Genomic DNA, 15867 nt, shown 5'->3' on the forward strand with positions numbered 1-15867 from the left:
CCGTAAGCCACACACTCACACGTCACTTTGGGTGGTGTAGACATGATCGAAAAGGGACTCGATCGCCATCCACTTCACTGGGATCCGGCCCTTCGGAGAGAACAAAGGCGACAGCATCATCCTGAGAGTCCAGAGTCTGGGAGCAGGGTGCCGGGGCAGAGGGCAGAGGGCGTGTTGCTGAGGACACCCAGCAACAGTGCAGGGGGCCACTGGCTACAGCGCTGGCCAGGCAGAGGCGGGCGCTGCGACTCCTGTGCTCCACAGCCCCTCGGCACGGGCCACACAGGGCGCTCAAGGTCCCCCGAGAAGAAGCCTCTAGGCCTGGAGAGCCAGCGCTCCTACTGCCAGACCAGGGAGCCCCGGGCACGCCGGGGGTCACCCCCCAAGAGGTGGGCTGCCGACACCACCCAGCAGGACCTTCCTGCTTCAAGAGGACGTGGAGGCTGGGGAGACCCACGCCCGACACCCCCATGGGGAAGGCTCTCCTGGGAGCCGGTGCACCAAGGGCCCGACAACCCGGAGAGGAGAGCTCCGCCCAGGGCCTCCGGTCAGGCTCTGCGCCTCAGAACTCGGCCACCGCACAGCCTGACAGGCCGGCCGCGTGTGGGCTCGGAGCTAGCCAAGTCTTGTCTGACACAGCCTGAGGGAGCGGTTCTCAGCGGGTCAGCCATGAAGCACAGACCAATATGGTTCTCAGCGGGTCAGCCATGAAGCACAGACCAATATCTAGGCTAGAGAGGCTCGGGGACCAGGCAGTGGTGCCCCTGGCTAAGCCCTCACATCACAGGGCACAAGGACCCGAGTTAAGCCCCCGGCACCCACTTCACGAGTGGTGAGGCAGGGCTGCAGGTGTCTCTCTCCCTCTCTGTCTCCCCTTCCCTCCATTTCTCTGTCGCTAGCCGATAGCGAGTAGGTGAACCAAGATTAAAACGCAGGCAGGCTCCGGCTTCCAGCACGGTGCTCACGCAGCTCACTCTTCCCCAGCATCTTCACAGTCTGGCTCCCTTCGGGGGCGGCCGTCTCCAGGGCCCCGGCCCCACAACCTGAGCCCGAGCTCTCGGGTGCCCGCGGCACGTGCGAGTGTGTGTTTCTCCCTGACACAGCGCCAGTGGGGAGGCCCCGGGCAGCGGCAGGAAGGCTCTGTCCACACCCTTCCACGGGGCAGGAGCGGTGCGGCAGAACAGGAGCCCCGGGGGAAAACAAAGCCACCCCTCTGGCCCTGGCTTCTCGCCCGTGAGCTCAGGTGGCCGGTTTCCGTGTGCTCCTCTGCTGAGAAAGCTTCTCTGAATGCCAGGCGGCCCCGCGGACTGGCCGTGCCAGTGTGTCCTCGGTCCTGAAGGGTGACACGAGGGCCAACGCAAACACCAGGGAACCACGTCTCCTCACCTACTTTAGGTCTCAAACTTTCTTTTCTTCTTCTGTTTTTTTCCCTTTTGTGTCCAGGGTTTTCCCTGGGGCTCAGTGCTGGCACTACAAATCCACTGCTCCTGGTGGCCATTTTCCCTTTATTTTTAAATTTTTAAAAATTTATTGGATAAAGACAGAAATTGAGAGGGTAGGGAGAGAGACAGAGAGACACCTGCAGCCCTGCTTCACCACTCGCAAAGCTTTCCCCCAGCAGGTGGGGACCGGGGCTTGAACCTGAGTCCTTGCACATTGTAACATCTGTGCTCAACCAGATGCGCCACCACATGGCCCCCATTTTTTCTATTTTATTGGACAGGACAGAGAGAAATTGAGGAGGGGGGGATAGAGAGGCCGAGAAACAGAGACACCCGCAGACCTGCTTCACCGCTTGTGAAGCGTCCTCCCTGCAGGTGGGGAGCCGGGGGCTTGAACCCAGACCCTTGCGTGGGTCTTTGCACATTGGGCTATGTGTGCTTAACCCGGTGGGCCACCGCCCGGCCCCATGGAGAGTTTCTAAGAAGCCTCCAAGGCACCTCTGGGCTGCATGTCAGGGGCCACCTGTGTGGCTTCCACACCCGCCCCGTGGGGCCCCCGGCTCAGGGAGCACTCAGTGGTAGAGGGTCCTACTGCTTCCCGCCAGGTTCAAGGCTATTTCTCTCCACTCGCCTCTGAGCACAAAAGCTCAAGTTACACAGAAGGGAAACAGTGACCTTTCGTTTAGCAGAAGCGAGAGGAACAGCTGCAGAGAAGAGAACCGTTATTTTCACAGCACCGGGCGACCTTCAAAAAACCAAACAGGTGGAAGTGCTTCAAATCAACAGCCGCTTCAGGGCCCTGGAGCCTCTGAAAAGGCAGGAGGAGCGAGGACACAGGCCGGGCAGGTCCTGGAAAAGGAGGTTCGCCGGAGACCCAGGACAGAGGGACCTGGGGCCGAGGCTAGAGAAAGCCTAGGTCCTTAAAGTGAAGTTCTGAGGAGGACCTGGAGGGCCTGGGCTGTCATGTGGAGGACTGACAACTGTCACCAAGGGCAAACCACTGCACCCGCTGTCGCCTGTAAACCGCCCAGCGAAGGAAAGTTCGTAAAGCGGCATCTGCTTCCTTCCTCCACGCTCCCAGTGGGCTCCCTGCTCCCGGCCCGTCTGGGGCTCCACGGCACCCAGCCCCACCTTGCTTCTCTTCACGTAGGAGTCCTCTTCGTAAACATCTCGGGAGAGCCCGAAGTCGGAAATCTTCATCTTGCGGCCCTCAGCCACGAGGACATTTCTGGCTGCCAGGTCCCGGTGGACGAGCTGTGAGGGGACAGCAGGGAGCTTGAGCCTGGCCCACGGGCAGGTGGGCGGGTGCTCAGGCGGGCGGCACCCACCTTCATCTCTGCCAGGTACTGCATGCCTCGGGAGATCTGCCAGGAGAAGGAGATGAGGTCCCCCATGGTCAGCGCCCGCTCGTCAGGGCGGTCCAGGTAGCTGGGGCTGCGGCTGCCGCGGTGTCCCACGTAGCCGGGACCCGCCTTGCGGCTCTCTCTGAGGAAGCCGCGCAGCGAGCCGTACTTGGCATACTCCACGATGAGCAGCAGCGGGCCTGGGGGCGGCAGAGCGGGCGGTGGGAGGGGGCAGGGCCCCTTGGGGCGTCGGGCGGGGCGTGGGGAGCCGCTGGGACCCTGGGCGCAGGCCCGTCCCTTGGCGCGGTGGGCAGACACAGCCCTGCAGCCTGCTCACCCTGCCGAGGCCGCGTCCCAGCCGCAGACCCGGGGCGTCAGGCGCCGATTTGAGGGCTGGCGCCCAGCTGGCAGCCCCGCGGCCAGGGCACAGCACCCGTCTGCTCCCCGTCCCAAGCAGGCGACGGTCTGGGCGTGCATGCGGCCTGGTGACAGCCTCTCCGCTGCTCTCCCGGGGCCTCCCACCCGCCAGGTGCCCCCGCACCCCCGCAGCGAGGGTCCCGAGTGGCATGGGGGGGGGGGGGGCTTTGGACGACCAGCAGACCAGCCCGGTCCCCTCCGCGGACACCTGTGCCTGGCGGCTATGGCCTGCCTCGCTGCCTCGGGCCGGGTGGGCCGTGGGGAGGTGATGACGGCGTGCTCTAGACACCTGGACTTTCCTGCTGGGGGGCTGGGGAGCCGCCAGCGGTGTCACCAGCCCTCTGAGGGCCCTGCAGGCTAGGACAGAGCCTCCTGCTGCAAGGCCGCCATCCCGCCAGCTAGGCAGCATGCAGGCTCCACCGGGCCAGACACAGCCCAGCGTCCGGGAAGGTGGAGAACGAGGCTGGGGGCCGCATGCCTGGGCACCTGGTTAAGTGCATGTAGCACACTGAGTGCAAGGACCCCCACAAGGACCAGGGTTCAAGCCTCAGGCTCCACACCTGTGGGGGGGGAGTGGGGTTACTTCACGAGTGCTGAAGCAGCTCTGCAGGTGTCGGTTTCTCTCCCTCTCTGTCTCTAGGCAATAACAATGAAAAATGGCCTCCAGGAGCGCTGGCAATGGAGTGCCCACACCAAGCCCCAGTGATGACCCTAGAGGACGGGAGAGGGGGAGGGGAGGGCAGGAGAGGGGGAGGACAGGAGGGGGGAGGGCAGGAGAGGGGGAGGGGGAGGACAGGAGGGGGGAGGGCAGGAGAGGGGGAGGGCTTGAGAGGGGGAGGGCATGAGAGGGGGAAGGCAGGAGGGGGAGGGGAGGGCAGGAGGGGGAGGGGAGGACAGGGGGAGGGGGAGGGGAGGACAGGGGGAGGGGAGGGGAGGAGAGGAGGAGGAGGGGAGGACGCAGGCGAGCAGCCAGCAGAGCCCAGTCTGCGCCCGGCTTACCGTCCTGGCTGCAGGCCCCGTACAGCTTGATGACCTGGGGGTGGCTGACCTGCTTCAGGAGGTTGAACTCCGACAGTAGGTCGCGCAGCTCACTGGGCGAGGCGTTCTCTGCAAGAAGGTGAACACAGCAGTCGCACGCCCGTCCCTCCAGACGCCCTTCCAGGACCCTGCCGGCCAAGCCAGCCGTCTGCGGGGGTCTTCACAGAGGCACCACCCAGGTCAGACAAATCCCAAGAGGGTCCCGGTGCCAGGGGCACCTCGCAGCCCGTGCGGGGGCCTGCGGGGCCCTCGACGACCTCTGGGGCCCAAGGACCGCAAGGAGCAGGCCTGCACACATTCACCTGCTTCCTGTGCCTCCCAGTGTTGCCTCACCACTTCCTGCAGCCGCAGCTTCCTTCTTATCCTTCCGCCCTCCCTCCCTCCCACCAGAGCCCTGCTCAGCTCTGGTTTATGGTGGTGCGGGGGACTGAACCTGGGAATTTGGAACCTCAGGCATGAGGGTCTGTTTGCATGACCACTATGCTGTCTCCCCTGCCCCAGTCATCAGTGAATTTTAGACACAGGGGAGGGGTGGGATAGAGAGCTGGTGGTGGGAACTGTGTGGAGTTGAGCCTCTCTTAGCCTATGGTTTTTGTCTGTGTTTCCTTTTTTTTTTGCCTCCAGGGTTATTGCTGGGCTCGGTGCCTGCACCATGAATCCACCGCTCCTAGAGGCCATTTTTCTTTTGTTGTGCTTTTGGTTGTAGCCTTGTGATGGTTATTATTGTTGTTGATGTCATTTGTTGTTGGATAGGACAGAGAGAAATGGAGAGAGATGGGGAAGACAGAGGGGGAGAGAAAGACAGACACCTGCAGACCAGCTTCACCGCCTGTGAGCGACTCCCCTGCAGGTGGGGAGCCGGGGGCTCAAACCGGGATCCTTACGCCCCTGCCACATGTGCTTAACCCACTGCGCTACCATCTGACCTCCCTAAGTGTTTCCTTTTTTATAAATAAAAAAAAATACACTGTGTGAAGTCCCTTCTCAATGATCCTCTGGCAGTGAAAGGGGACTCTCTCACTCTCTCTCTCGTCCCTAAACTCCTGATGTCCAGGTCCTGGAGTGACAGTGAAGCCAAAAAAATGCCACGTGTGCTTGTCATTACAGAAATGCAGATTAAAGCTACACTGCAGTACCACCTCACACCTGAGAGTACCAGCAAAGGACGAGTGTGCAGAGGGTGGAGAAAAGGGACTCTGCTCCCCTGCTGGTGGGAACGCAGACTGGGGCAGCCCCTGTGGAGACTGTTGGAGGGTCGTTAAACAAGTGAAAATGGCATCACCGTAGGACCCAGCAACCCCACTCTGAGGCGTTTATCCAGTTGGACACTAAACACTAATTAGAAGGGACACATGGCCCTGTTCACAGCTGCGTGATTCACAACAGCCAGAGAGTGGACGCAGCCGAGACGCCCATCATCAGACGGCTGGATAGAGAAGTGATGGGATATAGACTCCATGGAATACTACTCTGCCATAAAAAATGATGTTGTGTACTTGAGACAAAATGGATGAAACTGGAGGTAACTATGCTCAGTGAAGTAAGAGATGAAAGACAAGATGGTTTCACTCATGTGGAGTCTAGACATCCTATTTTAAAGTTTTATTTGTTATTATTAGAAAGAAACAAAGAGAAATTGAAAGGGAGGAGAAGGTGGAGAGGGAAAGAGACAGACACCTGCAGCCCTGCTTCACCACTTGTGAAACTTTCCCCCTGCAGGTGGGGCCCGAGGGCTTGAACCCGGGTCTTTGTGCAAGAAAGAATCTAGAGACCTGATAACACATGAACTTTGAAAAATAGAATCCAAACCAAACAGAAGCAACGGTAAGACCTGTGAGAATGCTGCCGGTTGCCTTTGGGAGCTGGGGGTGTGGACGCAGAACCCTGGTGGTGGGGGTGGAAGCGTACACTCTAGCTCGATGTGTTACAGCCTGTAACAAACTATTCCTACCAGGGAAAATGAAAAAATAGACACTGTGTGCGCCAACCGCAGGCGGCGGGAGGCTGGCCAGGAGTCAGCTGCCCACTCCCCCCAGCCCAGCAGGGCCGTCACCTCTGTCATCCGCCCAGTCTTGCCAGCAGAGGACAGTGGGGTGTCACAACCTCTGGGACCATGTTTGCGTGACCAGGGGCCGTGAATACAGCCATCTATGGGCGTCCTGTATGGTGTGCCCCCCAGTGCTACAATGTAGCCTACACGTGCCAAGCTGACGTGTGCCCACTGTCTGCTGGGGCCCTGGTCCCCGAGGGCCACAGTGCAGCCATGGCAGATTGGCACATTCCCAGAACCAAACTAGTGGCACGACTGACTGGTCAGGAGCGCAGAGCAGACCCACTGGGGCGACCGGAGACTAAGCAAGGCAGGGGTCCCGAGGCAGGGACTTGTCCTTAAAGGTAGCGTCCTCACCAGGGCCCCAAGGGGTACGGATGCAAGGAGTCAACGGGGCAGACTGGCACGGGCCCCTAGGTACATCCCTAAAATAGACTTGATAGCTTCTCTCCACACTAGATCTCTAATCTCATCTGTTCTAGTCCTACTTTTTGGTTCCGGATTATTAAACAATTTGTCCTGCTTTATATCTGACTGCTTTTCAACCACCAAGCTGCAGGTGCTACCATGATGCCATCCTGACCTCCCAGGCAGACGCCCTCATCCATGTGTCCTGAAGCCTCCCCTCCCCAGAGCCCTGCCCCACTAGGGACAGACAGACACAGGCTGGGGGTGTGGGTCCACCTGCCAACACCCACGTCCAGCGGAGAAGCAATGATAGAAGCCAGAACTCCCACCTTCTGCTCCCCATAAAGAATTTGGGTCCAGGCTCCCAGAGGAGGAGAAATGTCAGGGGAAAATGAGCAGAGGGATCTGATCCCCGACTCCATCAGGACCCAGAGAGAAGAGGAAAAAAAAATACACAGAAAACAAAACAAAACAAAACAAAGCAAAACCCCATCAAAACAGTCTCCTTGACTTCAGCTCTGTGGCTGCAGTGGCACGAGAAGCCCCAGGTAAGTGAAGGGTCTTCCATCAGGCTGAGAGACTTCTTCTACACGGTGGGAGACACTCCCACGAGGATGAGACGAACCACCAGGTATGAGGAGGTATTTGCACGCTGTCAAAAGTCCCGAATGTTGAAAATGACGTAAAACTCAGCAGTGAAAATGCAGTTGGGTGCTCAGAGAGGGGCTGGCAGGTGGCCCTCCCTGTGTGAGGACCCAGGTTCAGACGCCAGGCTTCACAGGTGGGGAAGCAGGGGTGCTGGTGTCTCTGTCTCTCTGTCTCTTTCAACTTGTCTCCATAAAAAAATACAAGTTTTAAAAAAATTAGTCATGTTTCCAAAGAAGACAGGAGATTCTACTCATCCCAACTCTATTGTAGTTTGGAGTAGAAAGGAAATACGCTTTGCTTTCAGGAAATACACACGGAGGTATTCGGCACTGGAGGGAGGCACGCCTGCTCCTGGTTCTCAAAATTTCAGGGAATTGTGTGTATGGGGTGGGGCGGGAGGTAATACAGAGAGAAGGATAAGGCAAAGGTCTTTCTGTGCCAGCACTTGGAGACTAGGAATACTAATATGTTTGTGCCTTTGCAATTATTCTGTGCATTTGATAGTTAACTTTAAAATAATAAATTCAAAAAAGTAAAAAACGGGAGCGGGAGGAGGACCAGGTGGTGGCGCACCTGGTCGAGTGCACGTGCTACAAAACACAAGGACCCAGGTTCAAGTCCCCAGTCCCCACGTGCAGGGGAAGCTTCAGAAGAGGGGAAGCAGGGAGCACAGCAGCCTGAGGCCCTTGAGGAAGGTGCAGGCCCAGCCCGGCTCTGCCCCCAGCCCGGCTCTGCCACCCCAGCCGCCTGGCTCTGCCACCCCAGCCCCCCGGCACTGGCCCCCAGCCCCCAGCACTAGCCCCCCAGCCAGGTTCTGACCCCCCAGCCCCCCGCTCTGCCCCCAGGCCCCCGGCTCTGCCCCCAGCCCCCAGACTCCCGGCTCTGCCCCCAGCCCCCCGGCTCTGCCCCCAGACCCCCGGCTCTGCCCCCAGACCCCCGGCTCTGCCCCCCCAGCCCCCCGCTCTGTCCCCAGCCCCCCGCTCTGCCCCCAGACTCCCGGCTCTGCCCCCAGCCCCCCGCTCTGCCCCCACACTCCCGGCTCTGCCCCCAGAGCCCCCGCTCTGCCCCCAGACCCCCCGCTCTGCCCCCAGACCCCCCGCTCTGCCCCCAGACCCCCGCTCTGCCCCCAGACCCCCGCTCTGCCCCCCCAGCCCCCCGCTCTGCCCCCAGACCCCCCCGCTCTGCCCCCAGCCCCCCACTCTGCCCCCAGCCCCCAGACTCGCGGCTCTGCCCCCAGACCCTCGGCTCTGCCCCCAGACCCCCGCTCTGCCCCCAGACCCCCGGCTCTGCCCCCAGACCCCCGGCTCTGCCCCCAGACCCCCGCTCTGCCCCCAGACCCCCGCTCTGCCCCCAGACCCCCGGCTCTGCCCCCAGACCCCCGGCTCTGCCCCCCCAGACCCCCGCTCTGCCCCCAGCCCCCCCGCTCTGCCCCCAGACTCCCGGCTCTGCCCCCAGACCCCCGCTCTGCCCCCAGACCCCCGCTCTGCCCCCAGACCCCGGCTCTGCCCCCAGACCCCGGCTCTGCCACCAGACCTCCGGCTCTGCCCCCACCAGCCCCCCGCTCTGCCCCCAGCCCCCGGCTCTGCCCCCAGACCCCCGCTCTGCCCCCAGACCCCGGCTCTGCCCCCAGACCCCCCGCTCTGCCCCCAGACCCCCCGCTCTGCCCCCAGACCCCCCGCTCTGCCCCCAGCCCCCGGCTCTGCCCCCAGATCCCCGGCTCTGCCCCCAGACCCCCGCTCTGCCCCCAGACCCCCGCTCTGCCCCCAGACCCCCCGCTCTGCCCCCAGCCCCCGGCTCTGCCCCCAGACCCCCGGCTCTGCCCCCAGACCCCCGCTCTGCCCCCAGACCCCCGCTCTGCCCCCAGACCCCCCGCTCTGCCCCCAGACCCCCGCTCTGCCCCCAGCCCCCGGCTCTGCCCCCAGACCCCTGGCTCTGCCCCCAGACCCCCGCTCTGCCCCCAGACCCCCGCTCTGCCCCCAGACCCCCTCGCTCTGCCCCCAGTCCCCCCCGCTCTGCCCCCAGACCCCCGCTCTGCCCCCAGACCCCCGCTCTGCCCCCAGACCCCCCCGCTCTGCCCCCAGACCCCCGCTCTGCCCCCAGTCCCCCCCGCTCTGCCCCCAGACCCCCGCTCTGCCCCCAGTCCCCCCCGCTCTGCCCCCAGACCCCGCTCTGCCCCCAGTCCCCCCCGCTCTGCCCCCAGACCCCCGCTCTGCCCCCAGTCCCCCCCGCTCTGCCCCCAGACCCCGCTCTGCCCCCAGACCCCGCTCTGCCCCCAGCCCGCAGCCTGAGGCGCTCAGCCACCTGAGGTACCTTTCAGCATCTTCACGGCGACCGTGGAGTGACCGGCTTTGCCCTTGAGCCGGAAGGCGGTCGCCTGAACCACCTTCCCAAACTCGCCTTCCCCCAGAGTCTTCCCGAGAATCAGGTTCTTCCGAGGGAACTCCCACTTGGGGTCCTCCTGCGGGGCAAGGGGGAGGGTCAGGGCGAGGGTCCGGAGAGCGGCTCCAGGCCCGCCTGCGGGGAGAAGCGTCCCGTCCCGGGAAGCAGCGCCGCCCAGGGCCTCCCCGCCCGCCCAGCCCCTGACCGGCTCCCCACAGAGACAAGGCGAGGCGGAGACGGGGAATGCAGGCCAGAGCCGCCGCCTGCCTCCGGGCCGGGCCGGGCCGGGCCTCCCCCAGCGGCCGTCGCTCTGCTCTCGGGCGTCCCGGCGCCGCCTACCGGGATTTTGAAGGCGTCCACGGAGACCTGGTTCTCCAGGGAGTCCAGCGAGGGCCGGCGGGCGCCCGGCGAGGCGTAGCTGACGGGGAAGGGCTGGGCCGGCCGGCGGAAGGTCATCTCGGCCGAGGCGATGGGCGGCTTGTGGGCGCCCCTGTGGTAGCGGTGGACGCAGAAGGTGGACAGCAGCACGGACACGACGAAGGAGAAGAGCACGGCCGCCGCGACGACCGTCCGGCAGAGCTCGTCACACAGGGCGTCTGCGGACAGGGGCGTGAGGGCTGCGCTGCTCTGGGTGACCCTGCGGCTGAGTGACCCTGCGGCTCTGAGTGACCCTGCGGCTCTGAGTGACCCTGCGGCTGAGTGACCCTGCGGCTCTGAGTGACCCTGCGGCTCTGGGTGACCCTGCGGCTGAGTGACCCTGCGGCTGAGTGACCCTGCGGCTCTGGGTGACCCTGCAGCTCTGAGTGACCCTGCGGCTCTGAGTGACCCTGCAGCTCTGAGTGACCCTGCGGCTGAGTGACCCTGCGGCTGAGTGACCCTGCGGCTCTGGGTGACCCTGCAGCTCTGAGTGACCCTGCGGCTCTGGCCTGGACTGAAGGGAGGCTCCCAGTGAGCCTCTAAGCCCAGCTAAGGGAGGGGATGAGGATTTGAACCCTGAGGCCTCAGGCTGCAGCCTTTGCTTCCTCACAGAGCCTTGGCCTGCATGCAGGTGCACAGGGCTCTTACCCACACCCTTGGCACGTGCACACACATGCACACACACACTCATAACATGCACACACACACAACACACACACACTCACGCACACGACATGCTCACTCACACACGTCACACGCACACACGGGGCAGGAACCAGAGTTTGGAGGGGGGACCAGGGACCTGAGCTGCACTTCCTGCCCTTCTGACCCTTACCTGGCTCAGGGAGGTGGCCCTACAGGACGGGCCCAGTGGCCAGCGCGCCACCCACTCACCCTGGCTGTCTTCCTGCTCACAGAAGCACTTCTTCTTATCTGGGAAGCAGCTGCAGGTGCCGAAGCCAGCTTTGATCCCCCGGCGCTCACCGGGCTCATGGCCACCGATGATGCTGCCCCCTGGTGACAGGAGCGGCCACTCAGAGCCCAGCACTGCCCAGGACACCCGGGTGTAAGAAGCTGATGTTGGCACAAGGGTCAGAGAGGACAGTGGGTCTGAGCCACAACCCCCCGCCCCCAAGTCAGCTCTCAGGCCTCACAGGAGACAGACACCTCACCCTAAATGCCCAGGGCCTGACAGACAGACACCTCACCCTCCATGCCCAGGGCCTGGCAGACAGACACCTCACCCTCCATGCCCAGGGCCTGGCAGACAGACACCTCACCCTCCATGCCCAGGGCCTGGCAGACAGACACCTCACCCTCCATGCCCAGGGCCAGGCAGACAGACACCTCACCCTCCATGCCCAGGGCCTGACAGACAGACCCCCTCACCCTCCATGCCCAGGGCCTGACAGACAGACCCTTCACCCTCTATGCCCAGGGCCTGACAGACAGACCCCCTCACCCTCCATGCCCAGGGCCTGACAGACAGACACCTCACCCTCCATGCCCAGGGCCTGACAGACAGACACCTCACCCTCCATGCCCAGGGCCTGACAGACAGACCCCCTCACCCTCCATGCCCAGGGCCTGACAGACAGACCCCCTCACCCTCCATGCCCAGGGCCTGGCAGACAGACCCCTCACCCTCCATGCCCAGGGCCTGGCAGACAGACACCTCACCCTCCATGCCCAGGGCCTGACAGACACCTCACCCTCCATGCCCAGGGCCTGGCAGACAGACACCTCAGCCTCCATGCCCAGGGCCTGGCAGACAGACACCTCACCCTCCATGCCCAGGGCCTGGCAGACAGACCCCCTCACCCTCCATGTCCAGGGCCTGGCAGACAGACACCTCACCCTCCATGTCCAGGGCCTGGCAGACAGACACCTCACCCTCCATGTCCAGGGCCTGACAGACAGACCCCCTCACCCTCCATGCCCAGGGCCTGACAGACAGACCCCCTCACCCTCCATGCCCAGGGCCTGACAGACAGACACCTCACACTCCATGCACAGGGCCTGGCAGACAGACACCTCACCCTCCATGCCCAGGGCCGGGCAGACAGACACCTCACCCTCCATGCCCAGGGCCTGACAGACAGACCCCCTCACCCTCCATGCCCAGGTCCTGACAGACAAACCCCCTCACCCTCCATGCCCAGGGCCTGGCAGACAGACACCTCACCCTCCATGTCCAGGGCCTGGCAGACAGACACCTCACCCTCCATGCCCAGGGCCCGACAGACAAACCCCCTCACCCTCCATGCCCAGGGCCTGGCAGACAGACACCTCACCCTCCATGTCCAGGGCCTGGCAGACAGACACCTCACCCTCCATGCCCAGGGCCTGGCAGACAGACACCTCACCCTCCATGCCCAGGGCCAGGCAGACAGACCCCTCACCCTCCATGCCCAGGGCCCTGACAGACCCCTCACCCTCCATGCCCAGGGCCAGGCAGACAGACCCCTCACCCTCCATGCCCAGGGCCTGGCAGACACACCCCTCACCCTCTATGCCCAGGGCCCTGACAGACAGACCCCTCACCCTCCATGCCCAGGGCCTGACAGATAGACCCCTCACCCTCCATGCCCAGGGCCTGACAGACAGACCCCTCACCCTCCCTGCCCAGGGCCTGACAGACCCCTCACCCTCCATGCCCAGGGCACTGACAGACCCCTCACCCTCTGCCCAGGGCTTGAGAGACAGACCCCTCACCCTCCATGCCCAGGGCCTGACAGACAGACCCCCTCACCCTCCATGCCCAGGGCCTGACAGACAGACCCCTCACCCTCCATGCCTAGTGCCTGACAGACCCCTCACCCTCCATGCCCAGGGCCTGACAGACAGACCCCCTCACCCTCCATGCCCAGGGCCTGACAGACAGACCCCCTCACCCTCCATGCCCAGGGCCTGGCAGACAGACTCCTCACCCTCCATGCCCAGGGTCTGACAGACCCCTCACCCTCCATGCCCAGGGCCTGACAGACCCCTCACCCTCCATGCCCAGGTCCTGACAGACAGACCCCCTCACCCTCCATGGCCAGGGCCTGACAGACCCCTCACCCTCCATGCCCAGGGCCTGACAAACACACCTCACCCTCCATGCCCAGGGCCTGGCAGACAGACTCCTCACCCTCCATGCCCAGGGCCTGACAAACCTCTCACCCTCCATGCCCAGGGCCAGGACAGACCCCTCACCCTCCATGCCCAGAGCCTGACAGACAGACCCCCTCACCCTCCATGCCCAGGGCCTGACAGACCCCTCACCCTCCATGCCCAGGGCCTGACAAACAGACACCTCACACTCCATGCACAGGGCCTGGCAGACAGACACCTCACCCTCCATGCCCAGGGCCTGGCAGACAGACCCCTCACCCTCCATGCCCAGGGCCTGGCAGACAGATACCTCACCCTCCATGCCCAGGGCCTGGCAGACAGACACCTCAACCTCCATGCCCAGGGCCTGGCAGACAGACCCCTCACCCTCCATGCCCAGGGCCAGGCACAGACACCTCACCCTCCATGCCCAGGGCCTGGCAGACACCTCACCCTCCATGCCCAGGGCCTGGCAGACACCTCACCCTCCATGCCCAGGGCCTGACAGACCCCTCACCCTCCATGCCCAGGGCCTGGCAGACCCCTCACCCTCCATGTCCAGGGCCTGGCAGACAGACACCTCACCCTCCATGCCCAGGGCCTGGCAGACAGATACCTCACCCTCCATGCCCAGGGCCTGGCAGACAGACACCTCAACCTCCATGCCCAGGGCCTGGCAGACAGACCCCTCACCCTCCATGCCCAGGGCCAGGCACAGACACCTCACCCTCCATGCCCAGGGCCTGGCAGACACCTCACCCTCCATGCCCAGGGCCTGGCAGACACCTCACCCTCCATGCCCAGGGCCTGACAGACCCCTCACCCTCCATGCCCAGGGCCTGGCAGACCCCTCACCCTCCATGTCCAGGGCCTGGCAGACAGACACCTCACCCTCCATGCCCAGGGCCTGACAGACCCCTCACCCTCCATGTCCAGGGCCTGACAGACTCCTCACCCTAAATGCCCAGGGCCTGGCAGACAGAGCCCCTCACCCTCCATGCCCAGGTCCTGACAGACAAACCCCCTCACCCTCCATGCCCAGGGCCTGGCAGACAGACACCTCACCCTCCATGCCCAGGGCCTGACAGACCCCTCACCCTCCATGCTCAGGGCCTGGCAGACACACCCCTCACCCTCCATGCCCAGGGCCTGACAGACCCCTCACCCTCCATGCCCAGGGCCTGGCAGACAGACCCCGTCACCCTCCATGCCCAGGGCCTGGCAGACAGACACCTCACCCTCCATGCCCAGGGCCTGGCAGACAGACCCCTCACCCTCCATGCCCAGGGCCTGACAGACCCCTCACCCTCCATGCCCAGGGCCCTGACAGACACCTCACCCTCCATGCCCAGGGCCTGGCAGACACACCCCTCACCCTCCATGCCCAGGGCCTGACAGACACCTCACCCTCCATGCCCAGGGCCTGGCAGACACACCCCTCACCCTCCATGCCCAGGGCCCTGACAGACACCACACCCTCCATGCCCAGGGCCTGGCAGACACACCCCTCACCCTCCATGCCCAGGGCCCTGACAGACACCTCACCCTCCATGCCCAGGGCCCTGACAGACTCCTCATCCTCCAGCCCAGGGCCTGGCAGACAGATACCTCAACCTCCATGTCCAGGGCCTGGCAGACAGACACCTCACCCTCCATGTCCAGGGCCTGACAGACAGACCCCTCACCCTCCATGCCCACATGAGGCTGGATTTCAGAACAGAGAATAGGTAGGGTGGCCGGGAGCTGCACTCTTGTGAGTTGGCCCACTGACTAGAGTGGAGTTGGCAAGTATGGGTCAGGCCACCAGCTTCCAATTTTGAGGCAAGTTTTTTTTTTTTTTTTTTTTTTGCCTCCAGGGGTATTTCTGGGGCTTTGTGCTGGTGCTGTGAGACCATATAGCCTCCTGGCGGCCATTTCTTCTTCGTTTATTTATTTGGCTCTTACAGAGAGAAATTGAGAGAGGAGAGGAGACAGAGGGAGACAGATGGGACCCCTGCAAACCTGCTTTGCCGCCTGTGAAGCCTCTCCCCTGCAGGTGGGGAGCCAGGGGCTCAAACCCGGGGCCTTGCACGTACACTTAACTGGGTGTGCCATGCTCCGGGGCCCTGGGCCAAGGGCCTTTATTTCAGTGAAGTGGGAGAGAGGCTGATAAGCACACAGGGCTGACAGCCAGACCAGCCTGGCTGCCAAGCAGGGGCGGGCAGCCCCTGCCACCCACCCCAGGATGGCTGGTCCCCCCTCAGGTGCCAGGTGGGCAGGTGTGGGCCGCTTACGGAGGCAGTCCTGAGGGCAGATGCTGGCGTCTTTGCTCTCCACGGCGTCACAGTGGCCATTGGGGCAGGTCTTGATGCTGGGAGAGCAGGTGGAGAAGTTTCTGGAGATTCCTGTAGCACACAGCCAGGCTGTCACCGTCAGCGGCCAGAGCCGAGGGCCCCCAGCAAGTCTCTCCCCGAGGGAGGCACCCACACAGCCAGCTGACAGTGCCACCCCAGGGCCCAAGGAGGGACCCATCTAGCCGGGCACCCCACCCAAGGAGTCCTTAGGGATCGTAAGTGCATGGGAGACATGGGTGCTGAGGGCAAGGGTGGGCAGTCCAGGAGGCCAAAAGTGGGGGAGGTCCTTCCAAGGT

General features: G+C 63.6%; 1 protein-coding gene across 1 annotated transcript in view; it reads right to left on the minus strand.

Moving 5' to 3' along the window:
• The window catches only part of RET (ret proto-oncogene), a 49969-nt gene that overhangs the window by 11006 nt on the left and 23096 nt on the right, over nucleotides 1–15867 (minus strand). The window contains exons 9-16 of the mRNA XM_016194765.2: nucleotides 15512–15622; nucleotides 11037–11156; nucleotides 10065–10321; nucleotides 9657–9804; nucleotides 4202–4309; nucleotides 2771–2985; nucleotides 2574–2696; nucleotides 20–90 (exon numbers count right to left, since the gene is read on the minus strand). Coding sequence (XP_016050251.2) covers nucleotides 20–90; nucleotides 2574–2696; nucleotides 2771–2985; nucleotides 4202–4309; nucleotides 9657–9804; nucleotides 10065–10321; nucleotides 11037–11156; nucleotides 15512–15622 — 1153 coding nt within the window. The remainder of the gene's footprint in view (nucleotides 1–19; nucleotides 91–2573; nucleotides 2697–2770; nucleotides 2986–4201; nucleotides 4310–9656; nucleotides 9805–10064; nucleotides 10322–11036; nucleotides 11157–15511; nucleotides 15623–15867) is intronic.

This window comes from Erinaceus europaeus, chromosome 1, assembly GCF_950295315.1.
Source record: "Erinaceus europaeus chromosome 1, mEriEur2.1, whole genome shotgun sequence".
In the NCBI taxonomy this organism is placed as follows: Eukaryota; Metazoa; Chordata; class Mammalia; order Eulipotyphla; family Erinaceidae; genus Erinaceus; species Erinaceus europaeus.